Source organism: Boleophthalmus pectinirostris, unplaced genomic scaffold (assembly GCF_026225935.1).
Source record: "Boleophthalmus pectinirostris isolate CB_2022bp ecotype Guang Dong unplaced genomic scaffold, ASM2622593v1 HiC_scaffold_17, whole genome shotgun sequence".
NCBI lineage: Eukaryota > Metazoa > Chordata > Actinopteri > Gobiiformes > Gobiidae > Boleophthalmus > Boleophthalmus pectinirostris.
This window is the reverse complement of record NW_026571115.1, coordinates 19602614-19630422: the sequence shown is the minus strand read 5'-3', so window position 1 is coordinate 19630422 and position 27809 is coordinate 19602614. Positions and strand designations below refer to the sequence as shown.

The 27809-nt window shown below is 38.4% G+C and overlaps 5 protein-coding genes across 6 annotated transcripts in view; 1 reads left to right on the top strand and 4 right to left on the bottom strand.

The window, feature by feature from the left end:
* cyth3b (cytohesin 3b) overlaps positions 1 to 6519 on the bottom strand; it is a 33318-nt gene extending 26799 nt beyond the window's left edge. Inside the window, exon 1 of one of the 2 annotated variants that reach the window (XM_055152690.1) lies at positions 6177 to 6519. In XM_055152690.1, the coding sequence (XP_055008665.1) occupies positions 6177 to 6195 (19 nt within the window). In that variant the 5' untranslated portion in view covers positions 6196 to 6519. The remainder of the gene's footprint in view (positions 1 to 6176) is intronic. The other variant, XM_055152691.1, reaches the window with a different exon arrangement.
* A 4529-nt stretch (positions 6520 to 11048) lies between these two features.
* On the bottom strand, positions 11049 to 12405 carry LOC129408628 (small integral membrane protein 10-like protein 2A). Its single transcript, XM_055152686.1, has 2 exons — positions 12034 to 12405; positions 11049 to 11759 (listed from the first exon to the last, which is right to left on the bottom strand). Exons 1-2 carry the CDS (start codon positions 12211 to 12213, stop codon positions 11739 to 11741), a joined length of 201 nt encoding a protein of 66 aa, XP_055008661.1. The 5' UTR covers positions 12214 to 12405; the 3' UTR covers positions 11049 to 11738.
* A 594-nt stretch (positions 12406 to 12999) lies between these two features.
* On the bottom strand, positions 13000 to 14719 carry LOC110167933 (serine/threonine-protein kinase 19). Its single transcript, XM_020933333.2, has 7 exons — positions 14560 to 14719; positions 14298 to 14390; positions 14061 to 14203; positions 13724 to 13959; positions 13534 to 13631; positions 13267 to 13414; positions 13000 to 13190 (listed from the first exon to the last, which is right to left on the bottom strand). Exons 2-7 carry the CDS (start codon positions 14386 to 14388, stop codon positions 13145 to 13147), a joined length of 762 nt encoding a protein of 253 aa, XP_020788992.1. The 5' UTR covers positions 14389 to 14390; positions 14560 to 14719; the 3' UTR covers positions 13000 to 13144.
* dxo (decapping exoribonuclease) lies at positions 14695 to 19038 on the top strand. The gene is made up of 7 exons (XM_020933310.2): positions 14695 to 14817; positions 15874 to 16355; positions 16718 to 16944; positions 17329 to 17548; positions 17621 to 17756; positions 17838 to 17932; positions 18022 to 19038. Exons 2-7 carry the CDS (start codon positions 15880 to 15882, stop codon positions 18140 to 18142), a joined length of 1275 nt encoding a protein of 424 aa, XP_020788969.2. The 5' UTR covers positions 14695 to 14817; positions 15874 to 15879; the 3' UTR covers positions 18143 to 19038.
* Positions 18969 to 22654, bottom strand: slc25a17l (solute carrier family 25 member 17-like). Its single transcript, XM_020933322.2, has 9 exons — positions 22324 to 22654; positions 22183 to 22243; positions 21145 to 21211; positions 20670 to 20824; positions 20459 to 20575; positions 20230 to 20375; positions 20045 to 20140; positions 19879 to 19961; positions 18969 to 19812 (listed from the first exon to the last, which is right to left on the bottom strand). The coding sequence occupies exons 1-9, from the start codon at positions 22396 to 22398 to the stop codon at positions 19668 to 19670; spliced, it is 945 nt and encodes a 314-aa protein (XP_020788981.1). The 5' UTR covers positions 22399 to 22654; the 3' UTR covers positions 18969 to 19667.
* Positions 22655 to 27809: the final 5155 nt, after the last annotated feature.

Genomic DNA, 27809 nt, shown 5'->3' with positions numbered 1-27809 from the left:
CCCCGTGGTGGAGACTGAAGTCCGATAAAAAGTCCAAATATTGGCCAGTTATCAGTATATCTCAAATTGTTTCCTATCACTGTCTATGAGATGTGGATCCACCTTTTCCTTTATATTGACCAGGTTACTTCTCTGTTATATAATTGTTCTAGCTCTTGCCCTTCCTGTTCACTGTTCAGCCTTTTCCTTTCCCGACAGACCTGGGCCAATTCATACAAACTGCACTGTACTGTGGAGGCCATGAACCCCCCTGTCCCAAAACAGCCCAAGTGGAGCAGCGAGGACATTGGACTCAAATCCATTTTCGCACATAGCTGCAGACCGCTGGGAACATTTGCAAGCTCTGATTTCTCTTCCAATGCCGAAAGAAACACTGGCTTCATAATTCATCGCCTATCTCCACTTCACAAGCCTTTGATGGTCTTAATACTTAATGTTCATGTGAAAAAAAAAAACCTTGGGATAATGTTTAATTGCACAATAAATTACTTTCTTTCTCTTCAGTGTCATGGCCTCTCATTGAAGTACTTACGCTGGATTTTGAGATGCTTTGAATGTAAAGGAAGGGTCCTGGAGGATTTGAAGTGTCCTTGATCGAAAAGACCCACTTCCATATGGGCCAGCGTGCGTATGTCGGTAGAGTCTAACCTTAACCTGACAGAGGAATGCTATAGGTAAATGTAAGGTGCTATCAGATATCGCGAGGGGCAGATTCAACAAGGCTCCTCTGTGTTCTCTGGCCTTTTTGTTAAAGATAATGTACCTGACTCTTATCGTTGTAAAACCGTGAAAACAGAACTAGTTCATTTAAAATGGTTTGCATTGATCCAAAGTTATTCCTCGTTTACCTTTTGAATTGAGAGCGTCCTAATTTTTCACCGTGATAAGTTTTTAGAGAAGGTTTTCACAACTTTCAGAGACCAGAGCGGAGTTTTGCTGTCACAGAAAAGCTGACAACTAGCATGCTAACTGTGCAATTCCTGATTTCCAGATGATAAAAAGCTTCATAATTTTAAAGTGTATTTTTAGCGTACTTAATTTGACTTCAGTTGTTATACTTGTACTGTACTGGGGCAAGACAAAGTTTGATGTTTTGATTTATGTACTTGGTTTATTTTAGGGTCACTATTACTGCTGTTTATGTGGTATTTTTAGTAGCCAGGTAGTCGTAAAAGAGACTGACATCAATACAATACAAGTTTCCAACCAGTACAATCTTGAGATAGCAGTAAGTTTTCAATATTTCATTTTGTGATATATGCTGTTTGAGTGGGTCTATAGGGACTGAGCAGCAGATCACATGGGTATAGCTGTTATAATTAACCACTGATGTAACACACAAGAGACATGAAAATACTGCAAGTAGTATCTAATGAAGCAGAGCCAACCCTACGATTGCGATAGTTTTGGTAATGATCGGAAAGGCCTGTGTTTTTTCTCTAATCCTCCCTCAGGCTGGGGAAGCAAGGAGCTCTCAGAGGGACAGAAGGGACATCCGCACACAGGATGTACACATCACCTACAACACAAATCATTTTTCCATCAAATGTCGACCAAAGCAAAAATCTGTGTCTATAAAGAGCACAGCGTGTTATCTCTTGCATCTTCCATGATAAATATTGTAATGAAAATGATAAAAGATGAAATCTGGAAATAAAACCTTGCTCGACAAACGCTATGACCATTTGTCACCCTAAAAGTCAATTATAGTTTTTCTTTCCTCATCATTTTTATGCGATCTGCTCTACAAAATAACTGAATATAATGTAAAAATGGGGAATACGCGCACACAGACTCTGACAATGAAAAACATCAAGCCAAGGTTATATAGTTTTGTATTCTAGTTCAGTGAAAAACTGCATTCAGTAGTACACAAAGATCGACTGATGTGAGCTTTTTCATGGTCAATGCCGATGCCGATGCCAATATCAGTGGAGCTTATTGGATGCCAGTAAGCTCCACTGATATTTTGGGCTGATATGTAGGGCCTATTGTGAATGCTTTCCCCAGATTATGCAATTTAACTTTAATACAAACTCACCCACAGCCCTTTTGACTACAGAAGAGAGTTGTGTAGTCATGTTTGTGCAGTTATCTTTTTGCACTCAAGTGTTATATAAAGCTTTGTGTGTATTTTTTAGGCAGCAGATTAACCAAAACAAAATACTGGTCTGTGCTGGAGATTTAAGGCTGATAGCTGATGCACTGAAAAGGCAAAATATCAGTCCAATATATCGGTCTATCTCAAGTACACAGTTACTATTTGAAAACTACACAAAAGTCACTAGCAGTTACCCCCGGCAATTAGTGAAAATGCCATACAAAATCAGTCATGACCTAAACTATTCAATAACAAAATACCACTTCCAATCAAAATATAAATCCCCAAATGGCAGAAAACCCCACTGATGAATTACAGAGCACATTTGCCAGACTGCCAAACTTTATCCATCTCATTTTCACAGTGTACAAATAGAGCGGTGTGTAGCGCGTTGTCGAGACCAGCTCCCCGATTCAAACCATATGGACATCACTCAAGAGCATGTCGCCTAACAGTGTGTGTACAGCTGCTTCCAACACAAACTTACAATGAGTTCACTCCGCACTGAATGAGACTGTGGAACACCAGCTTGACTGTAGTCACTAAAGACCTATTGTCCATTCACTGGGGGTCGTGGTGGCTTGCTGCATTGTGTTGTGTGCTGTCATGTGTACAAACGGATTACAACCACACTGTAAACGCATGGGCCTGTGTCAGCAAATTGCCAATGAAATAAATAAGTGGTAAATTACATGCAATATTTGAATGTTTAGAGTATAGTAAAAACACAATAACAATACTCTACGTACTTTTTGATTGTTATCTTTCTGTATTTGGAGTTTAGAAACTTCAAACTCAACATGTGATGCTTAAAGGTCCTATATTACTCAAAATTGACTCTTGTGAGCTTTAAGCCATGTAATAATCTTGTTGAATCATAAAACACATAGCTGGAGTTGTGTTTTGTTTCATTCACACATGTTTGAGTAACCCTGCATTATTAGTTTGTCTGCATCTTCAAAGCTCAAAATGCTCTGTTCCACCTTGTGATGTCATGTTTGTTTAGTAAAGATAGGCAATTCCTGAAATGATTGAATTATCCAAATGATTCTAATGAAGTTGTGCAGAGTTTAAAGACACAGTGGAGCACTTCCTCTGTCACCGCATGACAATGTTTTCTGTTTGAGATAAGAACTCAGCCTAAATATGGAGGATTTGTGTGTTAAACTTCTGTAAATGAAACAAAACACAACTCAGGGTTATGTTTTTGATGAGGAAACATTATAATACAGATCAGACAATAGTGTAACATGGGCCTTTAAAGATGTGCTACCATATAAGTTCGCTTGTCTCCACAGAGATGTTTGCTTAAAATGTTGCATAGAATCTAATTTATCCATTTTGCATTTATCAATTTAGGTGTTTTGTTGCCAATAACAAAAACAAAAAATTCAAAAACATGCAAAACATTCGTACAGAGAATAGGATGCTTATCTACAGACTGATCTGACTTGTATGTTGGTCAACCTGCGTCCCTTGCTTGTACTCACAGAGACACATGACTTTAATGCCATACTGTAGAACAATCCAAGCAAAGCAATAAGAATATTTGATTGTATTTAGTTCAAGCCATTTCCAATAAACTAGATACAATGCTCAGGTTGTGTCAAGAAGGACATCTAGCCAAAATTGATGTATACCTGTATGCAAAAAATAACAATGAAGACAACATCTGACACTCTGAGCACATTCACTGAAGAAAACAAATAAGTTTCAAGTACCAAAATCATGTCATTTGGGCATTTTTCTACTTTTGTCTCCCCTTCCACATACCTCAAGTCTGTCTTCTGCTATGCTCTCCCTTCTGTCCAGCCCTCTTATAGCCTGTGCTCCTCTCACTTTGCTTGCAGTCTGGCGTGTTTTGTATGTGCTCTTACAAACAAATGAATGTCACATATTGAGCCAAGTGTATCACGCTGAGTATCAAGCCTTCTACTATGAGTCGCCCCCAGAGCTCTCTCACTCTGCAGTGGGCTTTTGTGGGAGTATGCGGAGGTGGGACGTTGCTACATGAAAGAAAGCATTAATAATTTCATATTTTTTGGTGTTGGTCTTTTAAAAGGGCCCAAAACCAAAATGTTTCCTTTAAAATACAAATCTGTTCACTTAGGTCGTTGGTTGTTCCTCTTCCATATAATAACCTTATTTTTGTAACATTATTTGTAACACTTGTTTTATTCCTGTGATAGTCCTTTGTTAGTCATCTTACAGTATATTTCTGGGTTTGGTCCCAGTTTAGTTGATCAAATGAATCAGGTGTACTTACCAAAATACCACATCAAAACTGGGACTTAAGTGAGTCTAATCCTGAAACTAAAACTGGAAAAGACCGGGACTACACCAGGTCTAGAACAGGATCAAAACAAACCTACATCAGACCTGAACAAAGCTCAGGTCTGGGCAAGACTAGTGTGAACACATTGAAAATGAAAACAGAAAAGTTGTAACAGTCTGATCAATATCAAGGACTAAATGTTTCGGTTAACAATTAATTTGAGACATTTTAAACTTTAATTCTCATGTAGCATCGTTGAAGACACAAGGGAGGACACAAGCATCGCAGTGAAGTTTCTAATGCATTTTCAGACATTGCAAAAATTGAGACTATAGCGTTCCCATCTGAAGTGATTTAGTGTTTTGCGTTGGCCCCTGGCTGTTGTGGCTACTCGCGGTTGGCATCACAACACCATATGTGGGTCTGTGAGGCAGTGCTGCTCCTGACGTGTGCCACCGCTGGAGGCCAGGAGAGCCAACAATGACAGCCTTATGCCCACACTCCAGACAGACGATACCACGGCAACCAGGCACATCCGGCACAACCAGCCCTCAGCACTGCACATGTGGGGAGCCAAGAACTGAGAGTGAGGGGAGAGACACACAGGCAGAGGTAGGGTGGGCAAAGAGTCTGCTCAATTAAAGTACCATTACTTCAGAATGATATTACACGAGTAGAAGTAAAGACAGTGGTTCAAAAAATTACTTGAGTAAGAGTAAAAACATATTTGGGGAGCCAGCCCTCAGCACTGCACATGTGAAGAGCCAAGAACTCAGTGTGAGGGGAGAGACACACAGCCAAAGATGAGTAGAGTGGCCAAAATTTGACTCAAGGAAGAGTTCCATTACTTCAGAATAATATTCCATAAGTAGAAGTAAAAATAGTGGTCCAAAAAATTACTTGAGCAAAAGTAAAAACATATTTAGGGAAATAACTACTCAGGAGACTCTGATAGAAAACCACATTAATTAGACAAACTAAATCACATCTGACGGAGTAGTGCAAGAAATGAATGTTCAGAAGATTTAGTATCATCAACATAAAGTTTTTGTCACTTGTACACTTGCTCAGATTGGGAAGTGAGTAACCAAAACTAACCAAGAAGAGACTAACCAAAAATAAAAAATACTACGCTGTCAAATATATTACTCAAGTAGGAGTAAAAGTACAGTGCCTGAGAACTACTCTGGGATGTATATTTTTATTAAAAAGTTAGGTCACTCAAGTAGGTTTGAATGTAACTAGACTAAATGTAACTGGACTAAAAGTAACGGAGTACTACCCACCTCTGCACGCAACCCACACAACTTGACAAACTTTGGGATTTTGTACTTACTTATGAATCACAGGATTAATAAAGGAATTTGACAAAAGGGTGGACGCAGACCACAAGTTACCGTTTGGGCATTGCGTCTTTGCCTTTACATGTTGTCTTTTTGTCGTAAGTGCATACGTAAATCTTCATAAAGCCCTTTAAGCACCTGTTGGTTCAAAGTTACTTGCTGAGTGTACTACAATACTTGCTGGGACAAGAATTCATGGGCTCAATATTTCATTCAATTTCATTCAGTTCAGCTGTCTTTGAATTATCGATCTGCATAAATATTTAGATAAGACTAACAGGACTTTGTACTTGAGAAAAATCATATCTACAATTAAAAGGTTAAAAGGTGCCTAAATTGATTAATTCAATGTTGTGCAGCCCTGTTAGACTGTATGCAGTTGTGCCAGGAGTAGGTTTAGTGCAGTTTCCCAAAGGCACATGTCAGCTCTTAGAATGAACATTAAAATATCTCTTACCTTGGTTGTCCTCGTCCATGCTGGTAACCCTTTGATGGAGAGACCTTCCAAAAGCTGGCTGAAACTTCCGTGGCTTGAAACGCCAATGATTTATAACGAATATCGGTCCCAATTTCTAGGACGCATCTGGTGCACAGGTTGTCTCATGCGCAGGGTCCTCTTCTGAGCGTTGCGGCCATTTACGCATCGGTCCTCTGTCACCACGTCTCCTCTACAAGCAGCTCTAGCGGTCTCTCTCTCTCTCTCACACACACACACTCTCTCTCTCTCTTTCTCTCCCCCCCCTCTCTCTCTCTCTGTCTCTCTCTGTCTCTCTCGCGCGCACACACTGGTCCTTTAGATCTGTGTTTTCGTCATCCTCTAAATACGCCTTCTCCACTAGAGCTGAGAGTAGTTGACGCTGCTACGTCAAGTCAACATCACTCTCAACACCCTCCCGGAAACGAGTATCTCGCCATCAGAATAAAAACAGAGGTGCCAGTGGAAAAATAGGGCCGCGTGACTTTACAGGATTTTGTTTTGAAAAGGAATTGCGTCAGAATCAGTTTGTTTGACTTGACAGTCTTCGTTTCAGTTCAATTCCATCTTCAGCATCCATCACTCTATCCAGCATGTGTCACGTGATTTTTCCAGGAGTATTATTGCAGGATTTATTTATTATTATTATTGGTTTTAATTACAATACGGCCTAATATTAAGCCTAAAGGTCATGACTATGTTAATTTATTAAATACTTAAGATTTTTCTAAATTTGCTTTATTTGGTATTATTACATAGGCCTATTATTTAATATGACCTATGTATCATTAAGATAAAATTCTAGGCCTAATATTGTAAGCAGAATTATATTGGAATTGAAACAGTTTTGTTTGATTTACATAAGCCTGTCTAAAATAAATAAATATACTAGTAAGTGCAGCACAGGTCACCATACAGGTGGGTCCACATTACAATACAGGGACCATTTTGGACTAATTTAAACTACATAAGCAGAGCAGGGTTAGACCTATAACTGTTCACACGCTGAATGAAAGTAGGTTGTAGGGCTTGTTTCTTAGCACACGTGGTTTCAATTATAGCATTCCTGTTTCTTCTGAGAAAGAGGGGGGGTCTCACTTCCTGTATTTGATAACCTACATCACTGGTTAATATACAGTTTTATCATATTTGTATTGGACCAATGACACAAGGAGCTATAATAATAAGCATGCAACTTTGGCTAGAAAGTTTTCCAATGTACTATTTTATTTTATCTTTACTCATATAATAATGCATTAATTTCTGCATGATTCATTTATACTCAGTGATACTGTAGCCACAGCCGGAAATATGGGTGCCAGTCTGGGCCACTGCTGCTCTTGGGTGTTGGGAGAAGATACACGAAATTGTGCATGTTTTGTGAGTTTTACCTACTCATGACATGATGCAAAGTAGCACACATGGCTAATTAGAATACTATTTGTGGTACAGACAGGAATTAGGTCAAATGCATAGTATTTGGTAGAACCTCACTCTACTTTTTATAAATATTACACTGCAGCAGTTTTATTTTCAAGATAAAATGAACACACATAGGACAGAACAGTGGTCAGTGCCTTTCACATGAACAGCACCTCACATCATTAAAATAACAGGTGGTCATCATGTTATATAATTATAGTGTAGTGTAGTATTAATATCAACTGCAGCTTTTCTCTAATGAACAAATACAGCCAACTGGAAAAGTCTTATTAGCCACGAGAGGGACAAACTCCAACAGTCCATGGCAAGAGGTGAACACAGGGGCACTGTGATTGTCTGTGGGTGACTGGCCCCAGGGAACCCCATGTCTGCCAAAGCATGATGGGATGCGTCTGTAAGACTCCTGACCGACTTCACGTGACCTGATTGGGCAGTCACAGCGCTCCATATCAGTCACCCCCACAGTGCCCCCAGGTAGAGTCCACCTTTAATTACAGATCCAGACACAAAGACCATGAGTTTTTCTCATGCTAGCTGAAGCAAAAGAATATTTTATTCTGTCAGTGGACTTTCTCCACTCATCCTTCTGACAGGATACTGGTAAGCCATTGTCTTATGTCTGTCTGAAAGAACTACACCAAAACTAACACTCTTTAACTATTTACAGTAAATAGTGTTTGTTACTCAGTTCACAAAAACAATCGTATGTGTGAACTGTCACAATAGTAATATTTTGCACGGTTTAGCTGATTAAAATACCCTTAGGTAGGAAATTTGTCGAATAAAATCTTTTTTTTTTTTTTATATTAAACACAACAAAACACTAGAGCATCTGAAAAGTGATGCATGCGAATCTCTTCTATGTGATAAAATGGGGGATTGTTCTCAATGATTTAAAATTAAATTATTAACCTCAGCAATCTCTAAAAAGTAAAATAAATACAACATTCATGATGCTTCCTGTTACAGAGGATGGTGTGATTTTTGTGTAAGTGATGTGTATGTCCAAAAGGTCAAAGGAAGCAGAGTCTTCGACAGGATTTCCTCCTGACTTCCAGCCCTGTGCCCCCAGTGTAAGCCCACTTTCCTCTGTGCTGGATCCAACACTCACAGTCTTTATGCATGGACAAAGACAGCACTGTAAATGGCCAACCAGTGCATCCTGAGAGGCCCTCTGTTACTACTGTATAAAATCTGGTATTTTCAAATATCCTTTTTACAGCTTGATGTTGTTGTGCAGCATTAATACATCATAAAAGATGGTTAGATGGTTGGAAGTTATTACTTCAAAATAATAACAAAATTACAGAGCAGGTAACTTTCTGGAGGTGGCATGCCCCCTGCATGATTACATGGAAATATTGTGGAAGATAACAGCCAGGAACAGCATTTCCATGGAGACAAGCAGGCCAAAACTGTGGAGATGGAAACCCACTCACTGTACTGTTTGTTTGAAAAGTTTTATACTGCGGCTTTAAGTGTGTGTAAAAGGTACAAAGGTTTCAAAATCAGCAAAATCAAACATTGCCTGTTAATTCAATATGTGGCAAAGGTTGGACAATAATTGCTGTTTTGATTAATTTGAGAAATGCTCTTTGACCATCAGTTTATTTGCTGTAATAGAGAAATAGCAACTTGCCTGCTTGCTTAAATCCCACTCATTTCTCATTCATCCCTTCCCCCCTTTTTCTTCCCTTCTGCTTTGATTCTGTTTTTGAGGTCAGCAGCATCGAGCTCATCATCTCATTCTCTTTCAACACGCTGCTTGTGCTCAGCAGTCTCTAAACTAAAGGTGCACCACAGGTTAACTTAAAGCTGAGGGGAGAAGAGGCCAAACGCTCATGGCGTTATTTGGAGATAAAGAGGATCAGCACGTCTCAGTACATCACATTTTGGTGATGAGCGGATCAAAGCCATAATCGAGTGGATTAATGTTTGATTACATTTACACTCACTAATACATCATCCATCAGTAGATATGCAAACGGTTTATATGGTATATGTAATTTAGAAATGGAACAGAGTATGAAACCAAGACCAATGCTCACAATGAACAAGTCTGAGCCATTGCTGTAATCAAGACTTCAAGACCCACTGTTTTTGAAGGTCTTGTATATGGGCTAAATGCTCCAGGGCCAGTCTCTTAAAACTAATGATAATGTAGAATAGCCTAGTTAATATGCATATAATATATGGTACATATTAATGATTTGTTTCATTAGGGCTATTGTGAAGGAACTAATGGCCGTAGAAATAACCAAATAGAAAGATATGTTAAGATTAAAAAAACTGTAAAAGATTTAATACTGTGCACAGTGCATTTGTACACAGCACACTGAAGCTTTGATTGAACTCCATCCATGCTCCCTCCATGCTATCGCTCTCTGACACGTTCACTTGAACACATGTGAGGAGCCAGAGGCTACAGCTGTATCATCTCAATTCCACAACCCATTTTCCCAGGGCAAAAACAGAAGATAACCAGCTTGTGTATCATAGATCTCCCATTTAAAATCTTTATTGATTTAAAATACTTTCCTCAATGCCTTCTTTTCCTAAAAGGGGTGGGATGTAGTGTGTCAGTCAAAAATACAGTTTCCTTGGCAACCAGGGATGATTGTCGTCTGCTGCAGCCTTGCATCACTTGTGACTTGTTGGGATAACTTTGCCTGGGAGATTTCTTTGGTCCTTAAAGCTGTAAGCACTTTTAAAATGTCTTTAAGGGAAGTGCACATTGGAGAAAAAAGTTAAATGGATTTGTTGGCTGCACTTCATGGATCAAAGGGCAAGGTTTATGATGAAAGTAAAATTACAGTTTAAAATAGTAAGCAAGCCTGCCTTTTGTAAAACTGGGAGATCTACAACAGATAACCAATGTTGTTTTAAAGTTACAAATGTTTTAGTTATTTTATTTTTTATTTATTTACTTAATTAATTCATTTATTTTTTTTCTAGGATTCATTTCACATAGAATTCACTTCGTGGCCATCTGCTGCCCCTGTATGGAGACATGTGGAATTGCAAGCAGTGCTTCTGTACGTTTTTACTAATAAATACACAGTATATGGGCTCTATAAGTATATAAATATCATACATCTACATCATACATCACCATCATGTGACAAACAAAAATACATAGGCACTTCCTGACTCACTTTAAACAATTTGTTGGGTAGTATAACCTTACATCAGTTGGATATTGATGGTAAGGCATGGACGAGCAAATGAAAGCTGGATAAATGAGTTGAAGCAACAACAATCATAAATGTTGCACCCATTTTTAGCATAGGAATTGCTGCCCTGTATACTATTGGTGGTCCAGGATTTCAGCATCACCTTTAAAATGTTTGAAATGAGCTGCAACACCATAGATAAAATCTAGAATAAAAGCTGAGAAATAATTGAAAAGAATGGCTGCAATAATTTATTTCTAGCCAAACAACCATCACAAATAATCTTAAACAAAACCTTCTGACACAAATATTGCTGGCTACTAATTTCACAATAAATTATTCATGTTATAGTAATGAGATGTGCTGTGTGTGTAAACATAAAGACAAAGAGTTTGCATTTAGTAGCATCACAGTTTTGGTACCTGCAGTGTTTTGCCACCAACAAACCACCAACACCCCTGCAGCTTTAACAGAACATGCTGCTTTGTGACATCATGCTAAATAAAAATGAACAAAACGTGTACCATCTATGTTTGTGAGATGAAACACAAAATTCCTTTTAAATTCCAGAGGTTTAGCAAAGATCCAGTTCATTTTTTTGTTTGATTTTTTGTTCTTTAGTCCTTGTTTCCCAAAATGAATAGGCAGTGTCAAGGGGATCCATGCTTCCACATTCCTCCTCTCCGTCATTCCAGGGGGTGAGCTTGAAGTTGCTTGTGCTAGCTCATGTCTGTGGACACTCTGCTTCTTCTCTCCTGAAGGCACTGGGCTTGTGTGACAAAAGCTGACTGCATAAACCAGACATGCCACTTTGTTGCATTGTCATACCAGTTTCAATATCCTCTTTTAATACAATGTGCATTGTCGTACATTTTTGCTGGGTGCAAACCTGGCAGTGCTCACAGTATGGGCTTCAGGGGAGATGCGCTCAGTGGATTTCAATGTGCACCTGTGAAAACATTGCAGACACAGTTAAGAAACCAATGCCATAAGAACCTAACATGAGTATACAACAACATGGTTTATGAATATGATAACACTAAATATACCACTTTCTACAGTAAAATTGGTCACGCTATCAATATAACAAGTATAAAAAGGCACACTGAAAATAAATAACGTTACATACAAATCTTTCCTATAAATAATAATATAAATGTCAACCGTACCCTGCATTTCTATTGTCAAGCTAATCCCCATTAGTGTTAACTAAACCATCTTACCTGTAATCGGACATTAAACATCATCGAAGCAACAAGGTAGATGTATGGAAATCGTATTCGCAGCCTCCACGCAAGATTAAAGAATATTAACAAAGTCCTCGTTAAGCCTTTGGAAAACACGCCGTAAGTCCGTCCAGCTGAGCCCGAAAATCGGACCACTAGATGGGACAGACCAGCCATACAGGCCCGGTCTGCCCCGTCTGTCTCCGCGGCGAGGATTTTGGGTCAGTGAAGCGGCGACAAGGCGACCATAAAGCCCGCAGAGGTGTGACAGTTCATATTTCTATCTTTCTATGTCACGGTACTCCATTTTTTCTTCAGATGATTAACTGTTGTGGCAGATGAGCTCCACCCGCTTCTCTACCGACTCCTGTTATGGTCATAGGAGGAGTAGCATCGTCAACGCCGCGACGCTGTTAAACTGTTACCCAAAACAACACTCCAACACTCGTATAAAACCTACATAAAACAAATAAACCAATCCAAACCAAACATATTCAGTTTTATGTATTTTAATACAATATAGAAAACATACACTAAAATAAATTACCTCATTTTGCTCAATTGTAACCCTGACAGACAAAGTTCTGGGAAAAACATAGACGGCTGTCATGACGCCACATCCGCTTTTTGTGTCACATATCCAGCAAAAGATAATTTGAACAATTTATTCCTAAAAATATATTAGGAATATATTGTGTAGAAAGTGAAGTGAATCTATGCATGCAAGATAATAGACATATAATAATATAATAATTAATAATTATCATTAGCCCAAATGTTAATGGCAGAATTTAGTTTTACATAGGTCTATATTTAGAACATCTCTTTCTGCCTTAATTAATGCTGACACTTATTTTTGCTTGCAATTCAAATTATTTCTATCAATACAATATAAAATGCAGTTTAGTAGTTGAACATCACCCAAACTCCTTAGTATGGTATAGAAAAATAATAATACAGACATACAAGCAAAGTTGTTCATCTTTAATGCAACATAAAATGACATAGTCATTTTAATACATTTAAACAAAAACCCACAAGGTTCAATATGTTTGGCACAACTTAAATAACAATTAACATTTTTCAAACAACTTAAGTCTTTGATGTTTTAGTCATCAACATATCGCAGTAATGTGCCTGAAGTTGTTGGTACACTGTAAAAGTAATGGAAGAAAATATTATTTTGTTTTATTATTGGTTGGCAGTTAGTGTGTTTCAAGTTTAATTTACCTTTCAACAAGCTCTGCACCAACAATGTCATGAATGTGATATTTCATGTGGAATTTCACTTGGGAGGGTGTTTTTCGGTCCTCTAGATCAACCTTTAAGACTTCATTATATTTTGATTTCTTTATCATTTTGAGTACTGCTTTGCGACCTTAGAAAAAAAAAAAAGAAAAACTGCCATCAGCAAAGGATTCAAGCATTTACACAGGAATGGAATGGATATCTGCAATGAAACCACACACAGAAAGCACTAGATAAGTTTTTACCCACCTTGTATAAAGTACTTGGTGAATTTTCCCGAGTTGGGAATAGATAACCACCAGCTGCCAGCGTCCCTCACAGTTAGCACCCCTGACTTCACCAGCTGCCTAAGTGGTCAGGAGAGGTGAAGCTGTAAGTTGTAACATAGTAGCAGTATGTGTCATAATACTTGAAATAATGTGTAAATTAGTAGCCATACGTGATTTCATCATCTGAGAATAGAAAGTCACGGAGCATCTGGTCCTTGCTGAAGCTCAGATCTGTGCAGGATGTCAACACTTTGTCAATAAACTTCTGCACTGTCTCCTGAGTATCACAGCCATCCTGTGCTGCTAAAACTTTGGCTTTGTAATCAGATGCAAAAACTAGACCAAAAGCTTCTGAATCAAACCCTAGTTGAAACATCAGAAGGTCTCCTTGTTCCCTCAATTTATTCTGTTAAATAGCAAAGACACAACAGCTTTAGGATTGAATTATGCCATTTATATAGCATGTTTGTAAATCCTGTCTTTATATATAAATAAATAAGAACTTACTACTCCTTTGTCCACCATAGTTTTATCACTAATTACACTGTAGATTTGATGTTTCAGCACTATTTGAGGCAAGGCATCATTGAAGACTTTTCTGGGGAATAGTGTCATAAGATACTCCACTGCGGCTTTGACATCAGTTGGTCCTGTCAAATACAAAATGTAAATATAAATAATATAAATACTAAACCAATATAACAAAAAGCAAACACAGGCGGGACAATTCAGTTTTATACACACCTTCCTCATCACTGAGCCCAAATCTCTGAGTGACAGCTTTCTTCTTTCTCGAAACAAAAGCATCAGAAATCAAACCACGTTTCCTGTTCATTTCTGTGAAAAGACCAAAGTAAAGTAACCCAGTGGATAGTCATTTTTGACATTCATCGTTACATTTTATTTGTCATTTTTACTCAAGCTAAAATGCTAATGGCTAACACCCATGATACAATATACAAACACACATTTAACAAACTATTCTTTCATTAAACGACGCGTTTACCTGAGGTTTAGAATAACGAAAAATACCACATTGCCTTTCAGAAAGTCCAAAACGCGACCCTAGAATGCACAAGCAAAATATAATGAGAAGTTTGAGAAAGAGGGGTGGTCTTTTTTTTACTGTCTTGGCCTTTTTGTTTTTGTTATGCTGCCACGGTGGACTGGAGGAATAAAACACGGAAGTAATACTGTTTTTAGCTTTCACTGAAGCGAAGCTAGCGCGATTATGAAGATTGTATGAACAAGTCTGCGTTTTTATGTAAGTATTTAGCCATGCTTTTATATGCGCTGGTTTACTATACGTTTTATCTCTGAATATTGTTGAACCAATTATAATGCGCACAGATTTATTACTTTTTTTTTTTTTTCTGGTGGAGGGTCTTGCACCAGCTTGTACCCATTAAGAAGTTATTTATTTTCCTGGAATCTGGTACAATATGACATTAAACTTACACGGTCCCAGGCCAGGTTACATGTCACCTGCATGATTTAGGAGGTATTTTTGGCCAGTACACACGCAGAGTTAAATTAAGTGTATGCAGCTTGCACTCTTACATTTTAGGACAAACACAATTGAACCTGGATTGCCACAACGCTTTAACCTTCATATATAGGACACATAATAAAGTTTTTTGGCATTCTCACTTTATAGACAGCTTTATACTGCAGCAACAGAGGCGCTGATTGATGTTTGGTAGGTGCTGGTTTTGAGTGAGGATTAGGCTCATCCTTCTTTCTGATTGGTCTTGAGAACTGTTATATTAACTGTCTATTTAGTGAAAATTGTAAAAGTTTAATTACACATTGATGAACGGGAACAGTACACAAGAAGAGGTTCCTATCTGCACTGCCCGTACAGTGACTTTGTTGCTCAGACAATTTATGGTTTGAAAAGAAATAAGATGATTGGTTTAAGAGGAATCCTGCTATTCTGTTTAGTGGCCTTTGTTCACATGGGATCTTAGCTTATTTTATCTATGTACCATTCTTGAAACGGCTGATAATAAACCAGCATTACTATTGCAAAAGCTATATTTGATTTGAACATTTTTACCTCATAGCTGGGAACACAGTTGGACCTAAAAATCTAATTCTTACTTACACTGACTCCTTTGCAGGGTGGATGCATGTTGAATTGTTTAATAGTATTCAGTGGAACAACCTAGGGAAAGCAAAAACATTGGACCCTCCGCTAGAAGTTACATAAATGCATCTTGAACTATTTGCTTCTTTAAAAAAAAAGTGTATGTTTTCTGTGTTTAAATATTTGTACAGTTTGTTTTGACTGTCATTGAGGCATCTTTTTCATGTTTAGATCATAATGGATCACTATCGCCATTCCCATGCATCTCGAAATTCAGGCTCCAGTGATCGACATCACCACAGGAAAAGAGAACATGAAGGACTCCCTGAAAGAAGTCATCACCAAAATAAACACTTTCAACCAAACAGACATCATCAGCAATTTTCTGAATCTGGCCCAAGTCACAAAAGTTATGCATCCAGTCTTCAGACACTGAGCACCAAAAAGGAGTTATATGAGAAAGACTTTCCGCTTTATAAGCAGCCCATAGAGGTTGGGTGCTTTTCTTTGGACTCGGAACGAAGGTTTTTTAATGACAAAAGACAACTGAGGTTTTACTCAGACCCAGGCTTAAACCCCTGCTTTGATCTCAGAGATGGATTCAAGGACCGCTATATAAAGAGAGATGAAAATGTGAAAGAGAAGTTGGACCATATACTAAGGTGGATCATTTCAAACAAAGCCAAAGTCACATCTAAGGACATATCAAAACAGTAAGTGTGTCACATACTTCATAGATGTCATTTTAATAGACATTGATGTCTTTAATTAAGAGGTCCACAGCCGATCCTCTGCTAGTAAAAGCATGTGGTCCAGAGTTCAGACATCGGAGGAAGAGATTTACCTTTTTTGCGTTAAATCGCAATGAGTAAAAGTATGTGTAGTTTGTGTTCATGAAATTAATTTTGAAAGCCATTTTGTTGTTGTTTTTTTTTTTTTTTTTTATGGGACATCAAATCGGAAATTATAACCAATTAATTTGGAAAGTATCATATGCCCAAGTATCATGTGTTTTATAATTACAAGGTGACTAATTAACATGTAGCATATATAATCTCTGCTCTATTCTCAACAGTGCTCTGGATGCAGATTTCGTGACTTGGCGTGGTCATCTAACCAAACTGCTCACTACACCGTATGAGACCCGGGAAGGCTGGATGTTCGCTGTGAGCAAGTTCAGGGGTACAGTTTACATCAGTGAAGTGGAGACAGAGGCAGCTCGCAGGGACCGAGAGAATCGCACTGAGAGGCACAGTGAAATGATGTACTGGGGCTACAAGTTTGAGCAATACATGTGTGCAGGTACCAACACTATACAGTAGATAATGGACCCACCATTTGATTGTAGAAGTACATTTGTCATTAATTTTCCCCATAATCTTTGTAACATGATAAAAGTGTGAATGTTATCAGCTATGTGGTAACTAAACACCACAGGAACTCATTTTATTTTCTGAAATATCGTTATTAAAACAACTTCTAAGTGTTTTTTTTTGGACAGAAAACAACTGCATTAGGGTGATTAGTTGAATACACGGCTGGTTAGTCTCCACTGTGCCTTTTAAAAATATGAATGGTGAATTTACTTCCTGAACTGCACATGGGCTTCAAAGTGGACAGTACTGTTTTACATGTGACACATTTTGGGCTGTATAATAAAAACAATCCTCTTGCTCTTGCTTTCAGATGACATCAGCAGTTCCCCTGACCCCAGTGGAATGGTTAACACTAATGAAGCGTTTTGTACAGTGGTGCAGACTCGGCTTGCAGATCACAGACTTCTGTTCTCTGGTGAGGTGGACTGTAGAGTTAAAGACCTCAAAGCTCCAGATCCACCTGCCTGCTACGTTGAGCTCAAAACTTCAGCTGAAATCTGCACTCCTAAACAGCGCAGCAACTTCCACAGGTGGATATTAATTCAGAGAGTGTTTGCTTTTCTGCTGTTTGGTCTTTTTGTCAGTGTTGTTTGTCCTTTCAGGTTCAAGTTGTTAAAGTGGTGGGCGCAGTCTTTTCTGCCCGGAGTGCCCCAAGTTATAACAGGGTTTCGGGATCATGATGGGGTCATCGTGAAAGTGGAACCTTTCCAGATTTCCAAAATTTCACAAATGATTAAGGTACATATTTAATTTATATCTGATGATGCATTTCTTACATATAAAAAAACAATAACAATTCTTCTTCTTGTCTTTTTACAGGGTGAATATAACTGCTGGAAGCCTACAGTCTGTATGAACTTCTGCAATGACTTTCTGACATTTGTCAAACAGGTGGTCTGTGAGGACAATCCAAGGTATAGTATGCTACATTTTAACTTATAAAATATGGACATATAAATTAATTATATTGTTTTATTTATTTTTTATATTGTGTCATTTTCAGTGTTGTTTACTTGTTCTCTTGGGAACCATATAGAGATGTTGCCTACACTATTCACAGAGACTCTCAGTATTGCTTCCTGCCAGAGTGGTATATAGAGGAGATCAAAAGAACACAAGCATAGTCTACCACCATTTGTCCATTTGTGCTCCTTGGAACTGTGAAACCTTGACTGTTTTCCAAGTCTGATTTATATTTACAACATTTTATTCCTTTAAATAAAACACAAAACATATTCTGTTAATTCACAATTTATTTATAACAACTGGTTAAAGCTCATGGTTCTAAAAAGGCAGTGGCCCTCTTTGAAGATGTCCTAAAACATTAACCCCGAAAATAATTCAATGCAGTTTTGAGTCACCATGGCACCTCACTCTGTGACCCTAACTTAGTCCAGAGCAGGTTTTATTCCTCTCATCTAGATGTGTGCAAAATTGTGTCTATGTATTTTAATTAGGCTTTGCAAAGGTATGTGCATCTTCATATTAAAATTATTTAACTTGATTAAACTTGTGCTCTTCTACATTTCTTTTAATCAAACCTGACTGATCTGTCCAAAGCACAGGCCTCCTCTAGTTTACCGTTGCCATGGTGAATTTACTTTTCTGGGATACAATGAAAGTTTCACATCTTCTGCTGAACTCAAGTCTCTGACTTTTCTAACTCTGCTCCAGACCAGTTTAGTGAAGCAAAACAAATCCAGGGTTTATTGAACCTCCTTTATGAACCTGATGCCACTTACAGTATTTAAATAAAATGAGTGAATGAATGCTTATTTGGACAGTAATGCATAAAACAAATGTAGAAAAATAACAAATGCATATGTAAAATACTATGTTTTGTGATATGACAAGTGCTCCTAGAGAGGTCGCTATTATGCCATCAAACATTACCTTTTTGATGACACAAACTTTGTAATGTTGAAACACTTGTAAAAATGTCATAAACAATACTTGCACACAAGTTTATTCTATTTGGTCCAATTACTTTTTGTGTGAATAAAATTAAATTTGTACCCAACTGCTCAATCAAAATCATTTTAAAGACAAACATAACCACATTATGATAAAAAATTATTTCATCAAATAATTAGGAAATAATCACCTATAAGCAGGTGTCCAAGAAAAACGTACAAAACTGAGAGAAGTAAAATAAATTATGACAAAAATAATGTTTGTAAAATCTGCTGCAAGCTGCCGCCACAGTAGTTTGTTACTCATCACACAGTTCTGTTAAAGTTCATACTGACCAGTAGGGGACAGTAGGCATAAGTACACTTATCACACACCAAATTACTTTCCAATATCTATTTTGTACAAAAAGTACATTACCTAATGCATTAACATTAATTATTTTTCTTTTATAAATGTCATACCAAACATTTACAAAATTGCAGCGTAACACTCCAGAAAAAAAAGGTAACTTGCATTTTTCACAAGTATAAATCAGAGCTTTATCTTACTGCTTTTCTCTTTGTGACATAATTTAGTTCATTAGGATTTTTACAATAGCAAACCTTAAAAATCAAGTTCACAGTTAATGGTACAATATAAGACACACTGTGATTAAGAGGTCGGTAGTTTTATACCAAGGCATTGTTAAAGTAGTTAAAAGTAAACCTTTTCACTTAATTCACTGCCATGTGGAAATCACTTGAGTTTCCTCTTTATGCCCATAACTCTGAATGTAGCAGCAGTGATCTTTTCATACACTACAAACATCAGAGCAGCAGTGAGTACCGTTTGAAGCAGCTTTGCCTCAAGTCCTTTGTACAGCCCCAAAACACCATGGCTCCTGAAATACAAAAAATATCCAATTTAATCATCTGCAATGTAAAATGTTGTTTACACGTGCACTTACTTTATTCTGTCCAAAAACAGAGTTATAATGTTTGACAGGCTTCCCAGGAAACCACCTTTACCGTCACCTTTATACTGACCAAACTGGAAAACAAAAGATCATTCACTCAGCAGATATAATACTTTAGTAAGTTATTATTATACATTATTAATGTTACACTAGGTACCCTCAGAATAGCCTGAACTGTCTGCAGTGGGTATGTGGCTGTGGCAGCAATGGCCTTTGCAATAGCTCCAATGAGAAAAATTTCAGCTGAAGAAATCTGGGATCAATTGATAAATATCAGTCATTAAATAGACCAGAATTCAAATTTAAATTCAACTCATGTTACCAGTAGATTATTATATATACCTTTCTTCCGCCTTTGCCTGCTCTCCTCTTCATGGCCTCATAAATCATAAACTGTACAGCAGGGTTCATGACAAGAATGAGAGAAGGCACAAGGCCATTCCACAGGGTTCCCACTCCTTCGTTAGCGATAATCTGTGAAAATGCATCTAAAAAAACACAATGATTTTTGTATGATTTCTAAAACAGAAACCGCAGTCTAACACAAATACACTCACAGAAAAAAACAAACCAAATATGCCCTTGTAATGAGTCTGGTGGAGGTCTTCGTCTCTAAACTTCACTCCCTGGAGCTTGAGTCTCGTGTTGACTACCCACATGGGCGTGGTCAGGATTACATTCACTGCACCTGGATCCAAACATAAAGGTATATATTCAGTTATAAATAAATATAAATCAGTTGTAAGTTATTGAGTCATTGGGTGTTGTGCTGTGAGTGCTACCTGATATGATGCCCATGAGCAGATCTTTACCAGGTCTAGACTTTTGTGGGCCTGCAACCATAACCCTCTTGAGGGTGTTAAAGGTGTAGAAGTAGACAAAGTTTGAGCAGCAAAGGCTTGAAATAACAGGAAACCATCCTCTGTACAATGACAGTCTAGAAGAAGAAAGAAATTAGTCTTCTCTGACTAAATGAACATTTTATTGATCCACAAGGGAAATTACACAGTGAGCTACACAGTAGCTCACACATCCCAATATACTTAAACTACTTATACTTATCCCAATACTTATTATAATAAAAAAAAGCTATAATATAAATGGTGATAATAAATTCAAAAGTAACAAAAATAGCAAGAGACTGTGTTCAATAAGGCATAATTATACAAATGTATAAGTAAACAATAACATAGAAATATACTAAAACAAACTATAACATATACAAAACAACCATTTAACAGGAGCTACTTTACTTACAGGCCTTCTTCCTTTGCTATTTCAGCTAAGATGACTGGAGTGGATTTGGCTTTTCGTTTCTCATCCACTGTTAAGGAAGAAACACATTAAATTAAACTCAAAAACTAAATTGCATTAAATAAAATTAAATCAGAAAATGCCTTTTTTTCTTAACAGTTACAGAAACAAACTTGTAGTAGTAGCAGAGCATGCACATGCCGCACCAAATACATGTATATGGGGAGACAGGTGCATGATGTCACATTTTTTCATTCCCGTCTCTGTCTCAGAAACCAAACACAACAGAAATATAGTATGTGTACCAAATAAAAGAGCAAGATCTTAGCTATTTTTGGCTATTCTATCTCTGTGTCTTGTTTACGCTCAGATTTATAAGAGATCAAATACGAGGTTGGACGGCTGTGACAACATGCTCCATCACAGAGTAAGTTGTATATCTCTAAAATCTTCTATCTTACCCTGTGAACTTTGTTGTAGAGCTCACACTGGTGTCAAATTGACTCAGTGTGACTAGAAAAATACACCTATGTGTACAGTGTGTACATTATTCATTTATTTGGGTCATGTTTGTTTTTAAAGGAAGTTTAGCTATGGGACAACATGGCCTGTACCACCCAGGTGCACTTCTTCTGGTTGTGGCTAAAGTTATCTTCATCTGTGCAGTTTCATTGATCATTACTAGAAAGTTATACTTGTTATTAAATATTTAAATATGTATTTACGAGATTATTTAATTTTAATTTTGAAAAGTTAAAACTAAATATTGCATGTTAAAAATCTTAGTTGCGACTATGAAAAATGCTTTTAAGGACACTTCTCATGCAAACATTGATCAAATTAGTTCAGTTTCAGGCCAGAAGTACAGACCCAAAAAACACACAAATGCCATTTCACTTCTGTAATTTAACTTTTTGTTTTTGAAAAAGATGCAGTGTGACAACTTATCCAGTGCCCCTACATGCCCCGGGCTCCCCCACTCATCATAAATCTATTTCAACAATCAGTTCACCTCTGTCCAAACTGATAAGCCCGACTCACCCTGCAGTCTGCTCTTGGCTGTGTCCAACGGGAAGAAGACTGTCATTGCTGTCACACTTCCCTGAGACACACAAATCAAACACTTTAACAACTTTACTCTCTCATTTTACATTAAAGTTGTTATTCGTTTATGCAGCTCACCATTGCCCCGGCCACGGCATGCACCAATGTCTCGTAAGACAAGAGGCCGATAGCGGAGCCGTCGTTGTGGGACATCCCTGCAGCCTTTACTGGTCCCGGCCTCTGACACACACCGGCACAGGCTGGATCCACCCGCGGAGCTACGGAAATAAACGGGTTACGCCACAAATCTTCCTGACAACGCACGTAAACACAATCGCGGCTAAATGAAACGAGTATTGTACAAAACCGAAGAAGTTGTACAAAAAAAGAAAGTGGTAAAACCGCTTTCTGTTGGTTCTGTTTGACAGGTTTCCGCCCATAGAAATAGATTTATGTAATGATTGGTCAAGACGCCTTCTTCGCCACTGAAGAACTAAAGCCGTGCGTAAAACAGCCCCTAGCGCCTTGGAGGATGATGGAAAGTCCAGGCAGGTTTTAAATAAATTAATATACAGCCTTTAAATATATGTATGTATAAAGGCATACATACATACATACATACATACATACATACATACACACATACACACATACACACATACATACATACATACATACATACATACATACATATGTGTCATTATCCAATGAAGGTACAATAAAGTTCTATCTTATCTGATCAAACTAGATAGATTGACCTGTTAAGCCAGGTGCAGGCATACAAACAAACATCAAGATTGAGGCCATTGGCAAGGATTTTACAACATTTTAATATAACGTGATAATTTTGAATTCTGTGTACAGTTATTAACCAATTATTAACCATGATACAACACAGATCAGAAAAAGACTTCTGGGTCAGGAGGACTGCTGAGGTCTTGAGGTGGGACCATCCAGCTGAAGAGACAAAGCACCATGGCATGTGTGCTCTATGTTTCTACATACAGTATTTGCTCTGTCCTTGTCCTGTGCAGCAACTAGCCAAAAGCATCTATTTGTCTCTTGACCTGGACACACGACAGTCCCACCTCAGGACCTCAGCAGCCCCCCTGACCCAGCCTGGACCTCAGGGTGGAGTCTGGGAACACGAGGCCTGATGTGAGCCTACATACAGTATTTGCTGTGCCCCTTAAAGTGCCCTGCACAACAATGAACCAAAACCATGTGTGGTACAATATGCAATGTGTGTGGAATACTTTGATTTTACCATTGAAACCACAGCTGCCAACTATTGGCAAAAAGTGTGGCCAAAATAATACATTAAAAATAGGGAGCACTGTCTTAAAGCCATCTATTTGTCTCTTGAGCTGGACGAAACAGTGATGGACGTTCAACCCAAAAGACCCAAAGGTGAATATAAAACTGTTTTGCTGAAATACACTAGTATTTTGTAATGTTGTTTCTAACTTTTCCTTTATGTTTGCAGGTTTGGGTGGTGTCCTCTTCTACAGGTATCCGTTTATTATCATCATTGTTAATTAGTTCATAGTTAATCTAAGCTAAATCTACTTCGTGTCTTGCGACTGTGAGACATGAAAATCAGCTGCGGCAACTGTAGCAGATGTTACTTTATTTTATTTGAAAACAGCTCAAGCTAAAACATGTCTGCCATATGTTACTGACTAACCCTCAAGTTTTCAGATTTTAGGTTGGTGTCTAACCCTTTTACAACAGCTCTGCGATATCTACTACTGCTATATAAGGTAAAGAGTGCTTCTGACCAGTGAAAAATGAACCTTTGCCTCTATCTGAAGTTGAAAAAGACCCAAGAAGAAGAATAGAAAATCTTATATCAGAGGCTATGCTCCAAAATATGGAATGAAAGAATTGATCCAGACCACTTTGTTGGAAGAGTTTACCTAAACTCTGTGTTTTGGGTTAAATTTCAGCCAGCTTTCCCCAAAGGCCCAAAGGTAAATTTAAAACTGTTTGCTGAAATACACAACTCTTTAAGAAACAGCCAAGTGAAACCATGCTTTGTTGAATACTGCTAAGATAGTTTTAGTTGTGTACTCCCAAGATAAAACACTTCTTGTAATTTGTTACTGACTGTTTCCTTTGTGTTTGCAGGTTTAGGTGGTGTCCTCTAACCCGTCTACAGTGTTGTGCAAGTTCACACTTTTCATGAACTAGTTCAAAGTTCAGTTCACACTTGTTCAAAGTGAATAGTTCACATTCATAGTTCACAATTTTAATTTTGAACTAGTTCAAAGTTCAGTTCATTTTATATTTAGATGAGATCTGTAAATGAAAGGCTGCCTTTAATGTTCAAACTGACTTCTAGTTTACAACAACTTTACAAGATACACTGTTGGACAAGTGACTTTAAAACTGTGATGTGTTATTTATGACTTGTTACTGTCATTTCAAAGTCATTTGTTACATTACAATATTACTGTGTTTAAAATGTAAAACATTACACGACTATTGCAGCACTTTTAATTTATTCTCACCAAAAGAACTGTTAAGATGCTGAACTTTTGCGCCGTATATGGACTAAACCAGGACTAAACCAGGTCTAAACCAGGACTAAACCAGGACTAAACCAGAACTGAACCAGTCTAAACCAGGACTGAACCCAACAGGACTAAACCAGGACTAAACCAGGAACTAAACCAGGACTAAACCAGAACTGAACCAGGTCTAAACCAGGACTGAACCAGAACTGAACCAGGTAAACCAGGACTAAACCAGGTCTAAACCAGGACTAACCAGACTAAACTAAACCAGAACTGAACCAGGTCTAAACCAGGACTAAACAGGTAAACCAGGACTAAACCAGAACTGAACCAGGTCTAAACCAAAACCAGGTCTAACAGAAACCAGGAACTGAACTGAACCCAGGACTAAACCAGGACTAACCAGGACTAAACAGAACTGAACCAAAACCAGGACTGAACCAGGACTAAACCAGGACTAAACCAGTCTAAACCAGGACTAAACCAGGACTAACCAGAACTGAACCAGGTCTAAACCAGGACTAAACCAGGACTAAACCAGAACTAACCAGGTCCAGGACTAAACCAGGACTAAACCAGGACTAAACCAGGTCTAAACCAGGAAACCCAGAACTGAACCAGGTAAACCAGGACTAAACCAGGTCTAAACCAGGACTAAACCAGAACTGAACCAGGTCTAAACCAGGACTAAACCAGGTCTAAACCAGAACTGACCAGGACTAAACCAGACTGAACCAGGACTAAACCAGGACTAAACCAGGACTAAACAGGACTGAACCAGACTGAACCAGGTCTAAACCAGGAATAAACCAAGACTAAACCAGGACTGAACCAGAATTGAACCAGGTCTAAACCAGGACTGAACCAGGACTAAACCAGGTCTAAACCAGGTCTAAACCAGGACTAAACCAGAACTGAACCAGGTCTAAACCAGGTCTATACCAGAACTGAACCAGGTCTAAACCAGGACTAAACCAGGTCTAAATCAGGACTGAACCAGGACTAAACCAGAACTGAACCAGGACTGAACCAGGTCTAAACCAGGAATAAACCAAGACTAAACCAGGACTGAACCAGAATTGAACCAGGTTTAAACCAGGACTGAACCAGGACTAAACCAGAACTGAACCAGGACTAAACCAGGTCTAAACCAGGAATAAACCAAGACTAAACCAGGACTGAACCAGAATTGAACCAGGTCTAAACCAGGACTGAACCAGGACTAAACCAGGTCTAAACCAGGTCTAAACCAGGACTACACCAGAACTGAACCAGGTCTAAACCAGGACTAAACCAGGTCTATACCAGAACTGAACCAGGTCTAAACCAGGACTAAACCAGGTCTAAATCAGGACTGAACCAGGACTAAACCAGAACAGGACTGAACCAGGTCTAAACCAGGAATAAACCAAGACTAAACCAGGACTGAACCAGAATTGAACCAGGTCTAAACCAGGACTGAACCAGGACTGAACCAGGACTAAACCAGAACTGAACCAGAGCTGAACCAGGTCTAAACCAGGACTAAACCAGGACTAAACCAGAACTGAACCAGGTCTAAACCAGGACTGAACCAGGACAAAACCAGGTCTAAACCAGGTCTAAACCAGGACTAAACCAGAACTGAACCAGGTCTAAACCAGGACTAGACCAGGTCTATACCAGAACTGAACCAGGTCTAAACCAGGACTAAACCAGGTCTAAATCAGGACTGAACCAGGACTAAACCAGAACTGAACCAGGACTGAACCAGGTCTAAACCAGGAATAAACCAAGACTAAACCAGGACTGAACCAGAATTGAACCAGGTCTAAACCAGGACTGAACCAGGACTGAACCAGGACTAAACCAGAACTGAACCAGAGCTGAACCAGGTCTAAACCAGGACTAAACCAGGACTAAACCAGAACTGAACCAGGTCTAAACCAGGACTAAACCAGGTGTAAATCAGGATTGAACCAGGTCTAAACCAGAACTGAACCAGACTAAACTAGAACTGAACCAGGACTGAACCAGGACTAAACCAGAACTGAACCAGGACTAAACCAGGTCTAAACCAGGAATAAACCAAGACTAAACCAGGACTGAAGCTAAAATGTGATGACTGTCATGTTACTAACTCTTCAGTTTTCAGGTTTCCCCCACATCTATTAAAACCTGATCATTTGGAATAATCTTGAGGTACAGTATATTTTAGTAATCCCTTTTGAGGGAAATTCTCCCTCTGCATTTGACCCATTCATCATCAACAAAGTGCTGCTGGGGCAGCCTGTCAGGAGCAGTAAGCTACTGCCATACACCTGTGCAGATTCTGCACAGAAAGGAACCTTCTTGCTGTGAGTGAGTATTCACCTTGACTTGGTTTTGGTCCAAGGGTTGAGGCCCTTGTGTTCTGTCATTTTCTTGTGGTCTGAATGTAATAGTTCTGATCCTTTTGGACCTGTTGGATTTGTGAGTGACATAATCTTACAGGGATCCTGCTGCAGGTTTGACTGATTAACTCAGGTAGGTGACATTTCTGTGTGAATCATCATCTCAAAACAAGGCCTGAATATGCTGAGGATTTTATGTTACAGTCTAAGGTTTTACTCCTAAACTGGTCCGAAAGTTGGCCATATTCTAAATGTTGGCTCACTTTTATGGAGACTGCTGGTCTCTTTGGTCTGATCTGGTCTAAATGTGGAGTGGGACCAGATTAAATGTTTACACCATCATTTCCACAGGCTGCATTTGGGCTTGGGCCCTTGTGTGTTTTTTGTGTGTGCCTCGACTGGTCTAAATATGGGCCAGATTTAAAAAGGCTGGTAAAACATGTTATGGTTGGGTGAAACTGAAATTACTTATTGTAAACTAACCCTTCAACAGTTTCATTTGGAGTTAAAAAAGTTCTGAAAACTGACTTGAGCTTTGTGTTGTGTGTATGTTTTATATTTAGTTTGGTCTAAACGTGGACCGGATTTTGACTGCTTTATAGAGTATGATGGCTCTGGTCCTAACCCTTACACTAAACTGAAAGTGTAATAGTATCCTCATCCAACTCTTCCACAGGTTTTCACAGGCTCTGTTCATTTTAACCACTTTAAAATACATTGACATTTCTGTTTA

What these genes read in the sequence shown, in the direction of transcription:
- LOC129408628 (XM_055152686.1), bottom strand. Translation starts at nt 12,213, where the DNA reads ATGGCTGGTCTGTCCCATCTAGTGGTCCGATTTTCGGGCTCAGCTGGA. An exon ending in TGTTTAATGTCCGATTACAG is followed by an intron (nt 11,760 to 12,033) that starts GTAAGATGGTTT and finishes ATGTTTTCACAG; the next exon opens with GTGCACATTGAAATCCACTG.
- LOC110167933 (XM_020933333.2), bottom strand. Translation starts at nt 14,388, where the DNA reads ATGAACAGGAAACGTGGTTTGATTTCTGATGCTTTTGTTTCGAGAAAG. An exon ending in TGGGCTCAGTGATGAGGAAG is followed by an intron (nt 14,204 to 14,297) that starts GTGTGTATAAAA and finishes TGTATTTGACAG; the next exon opens with GACCAACTGATGTCAAAGCC. An exon ending in GGTGCAGAGCTTGTTGAAAG is followed by an intron (nt 13,191 to 13,266) that starts GTAAATTAAACT and finishes TTACTTTTACAG; the next exon opens with TGTACCAACAACTTCAGGCA.
- dxo (XM_020933310.2), top strand. Translation starts at nt 15,880, where the DNA reads ATGGATCACTATCGCCATTCCCATGCATCTCGAAATTCAGGCTCCAGT. An exon ending in TCTAAGGACATATCAAAACA is followed by an intron (nt 16,356 to 16,717) that starts GTAAGTGTGTCA and finishes TATTCTCAACAG; the next exon opens with TGCTCTGGATGCAGATTTCG. An exon ending in CAGCGCAGCAACTTCCACAG is followed by an intron (nt 17,549 to 17,620) that starts GTGGATATTAAT and finishes TTGTCCTTTCAG; the next exon opens with GTTCAAGTTGTTAAAGTGGT.
- slc25a17l (XM_020933322.2), bottom strand. Translation starts at nt 22,398, where the DNA reads ATGTCCCACAACGACGGCTCCGCTATCGGCCTCTTGTCTTACGAGACA. An exon ending in TCATTACAAGGGCATATTTG is followed by an intron (nt 20,376 to 20,458) that starts GTTTGTTTTTTT and finishes GTGTTTTTTTAG; the next exon opens with ATGCATTTTCACAGATTATC. An exon ending in CAGTTCAGGCTATTCTGAGG is followed by an intron (nt 19,962 to 20,044) that starts GTACCTAGTGTA and finishes TTTGTTTTCCAG; the next exon opens with TTTGGTCAGTATAAAGGTGA.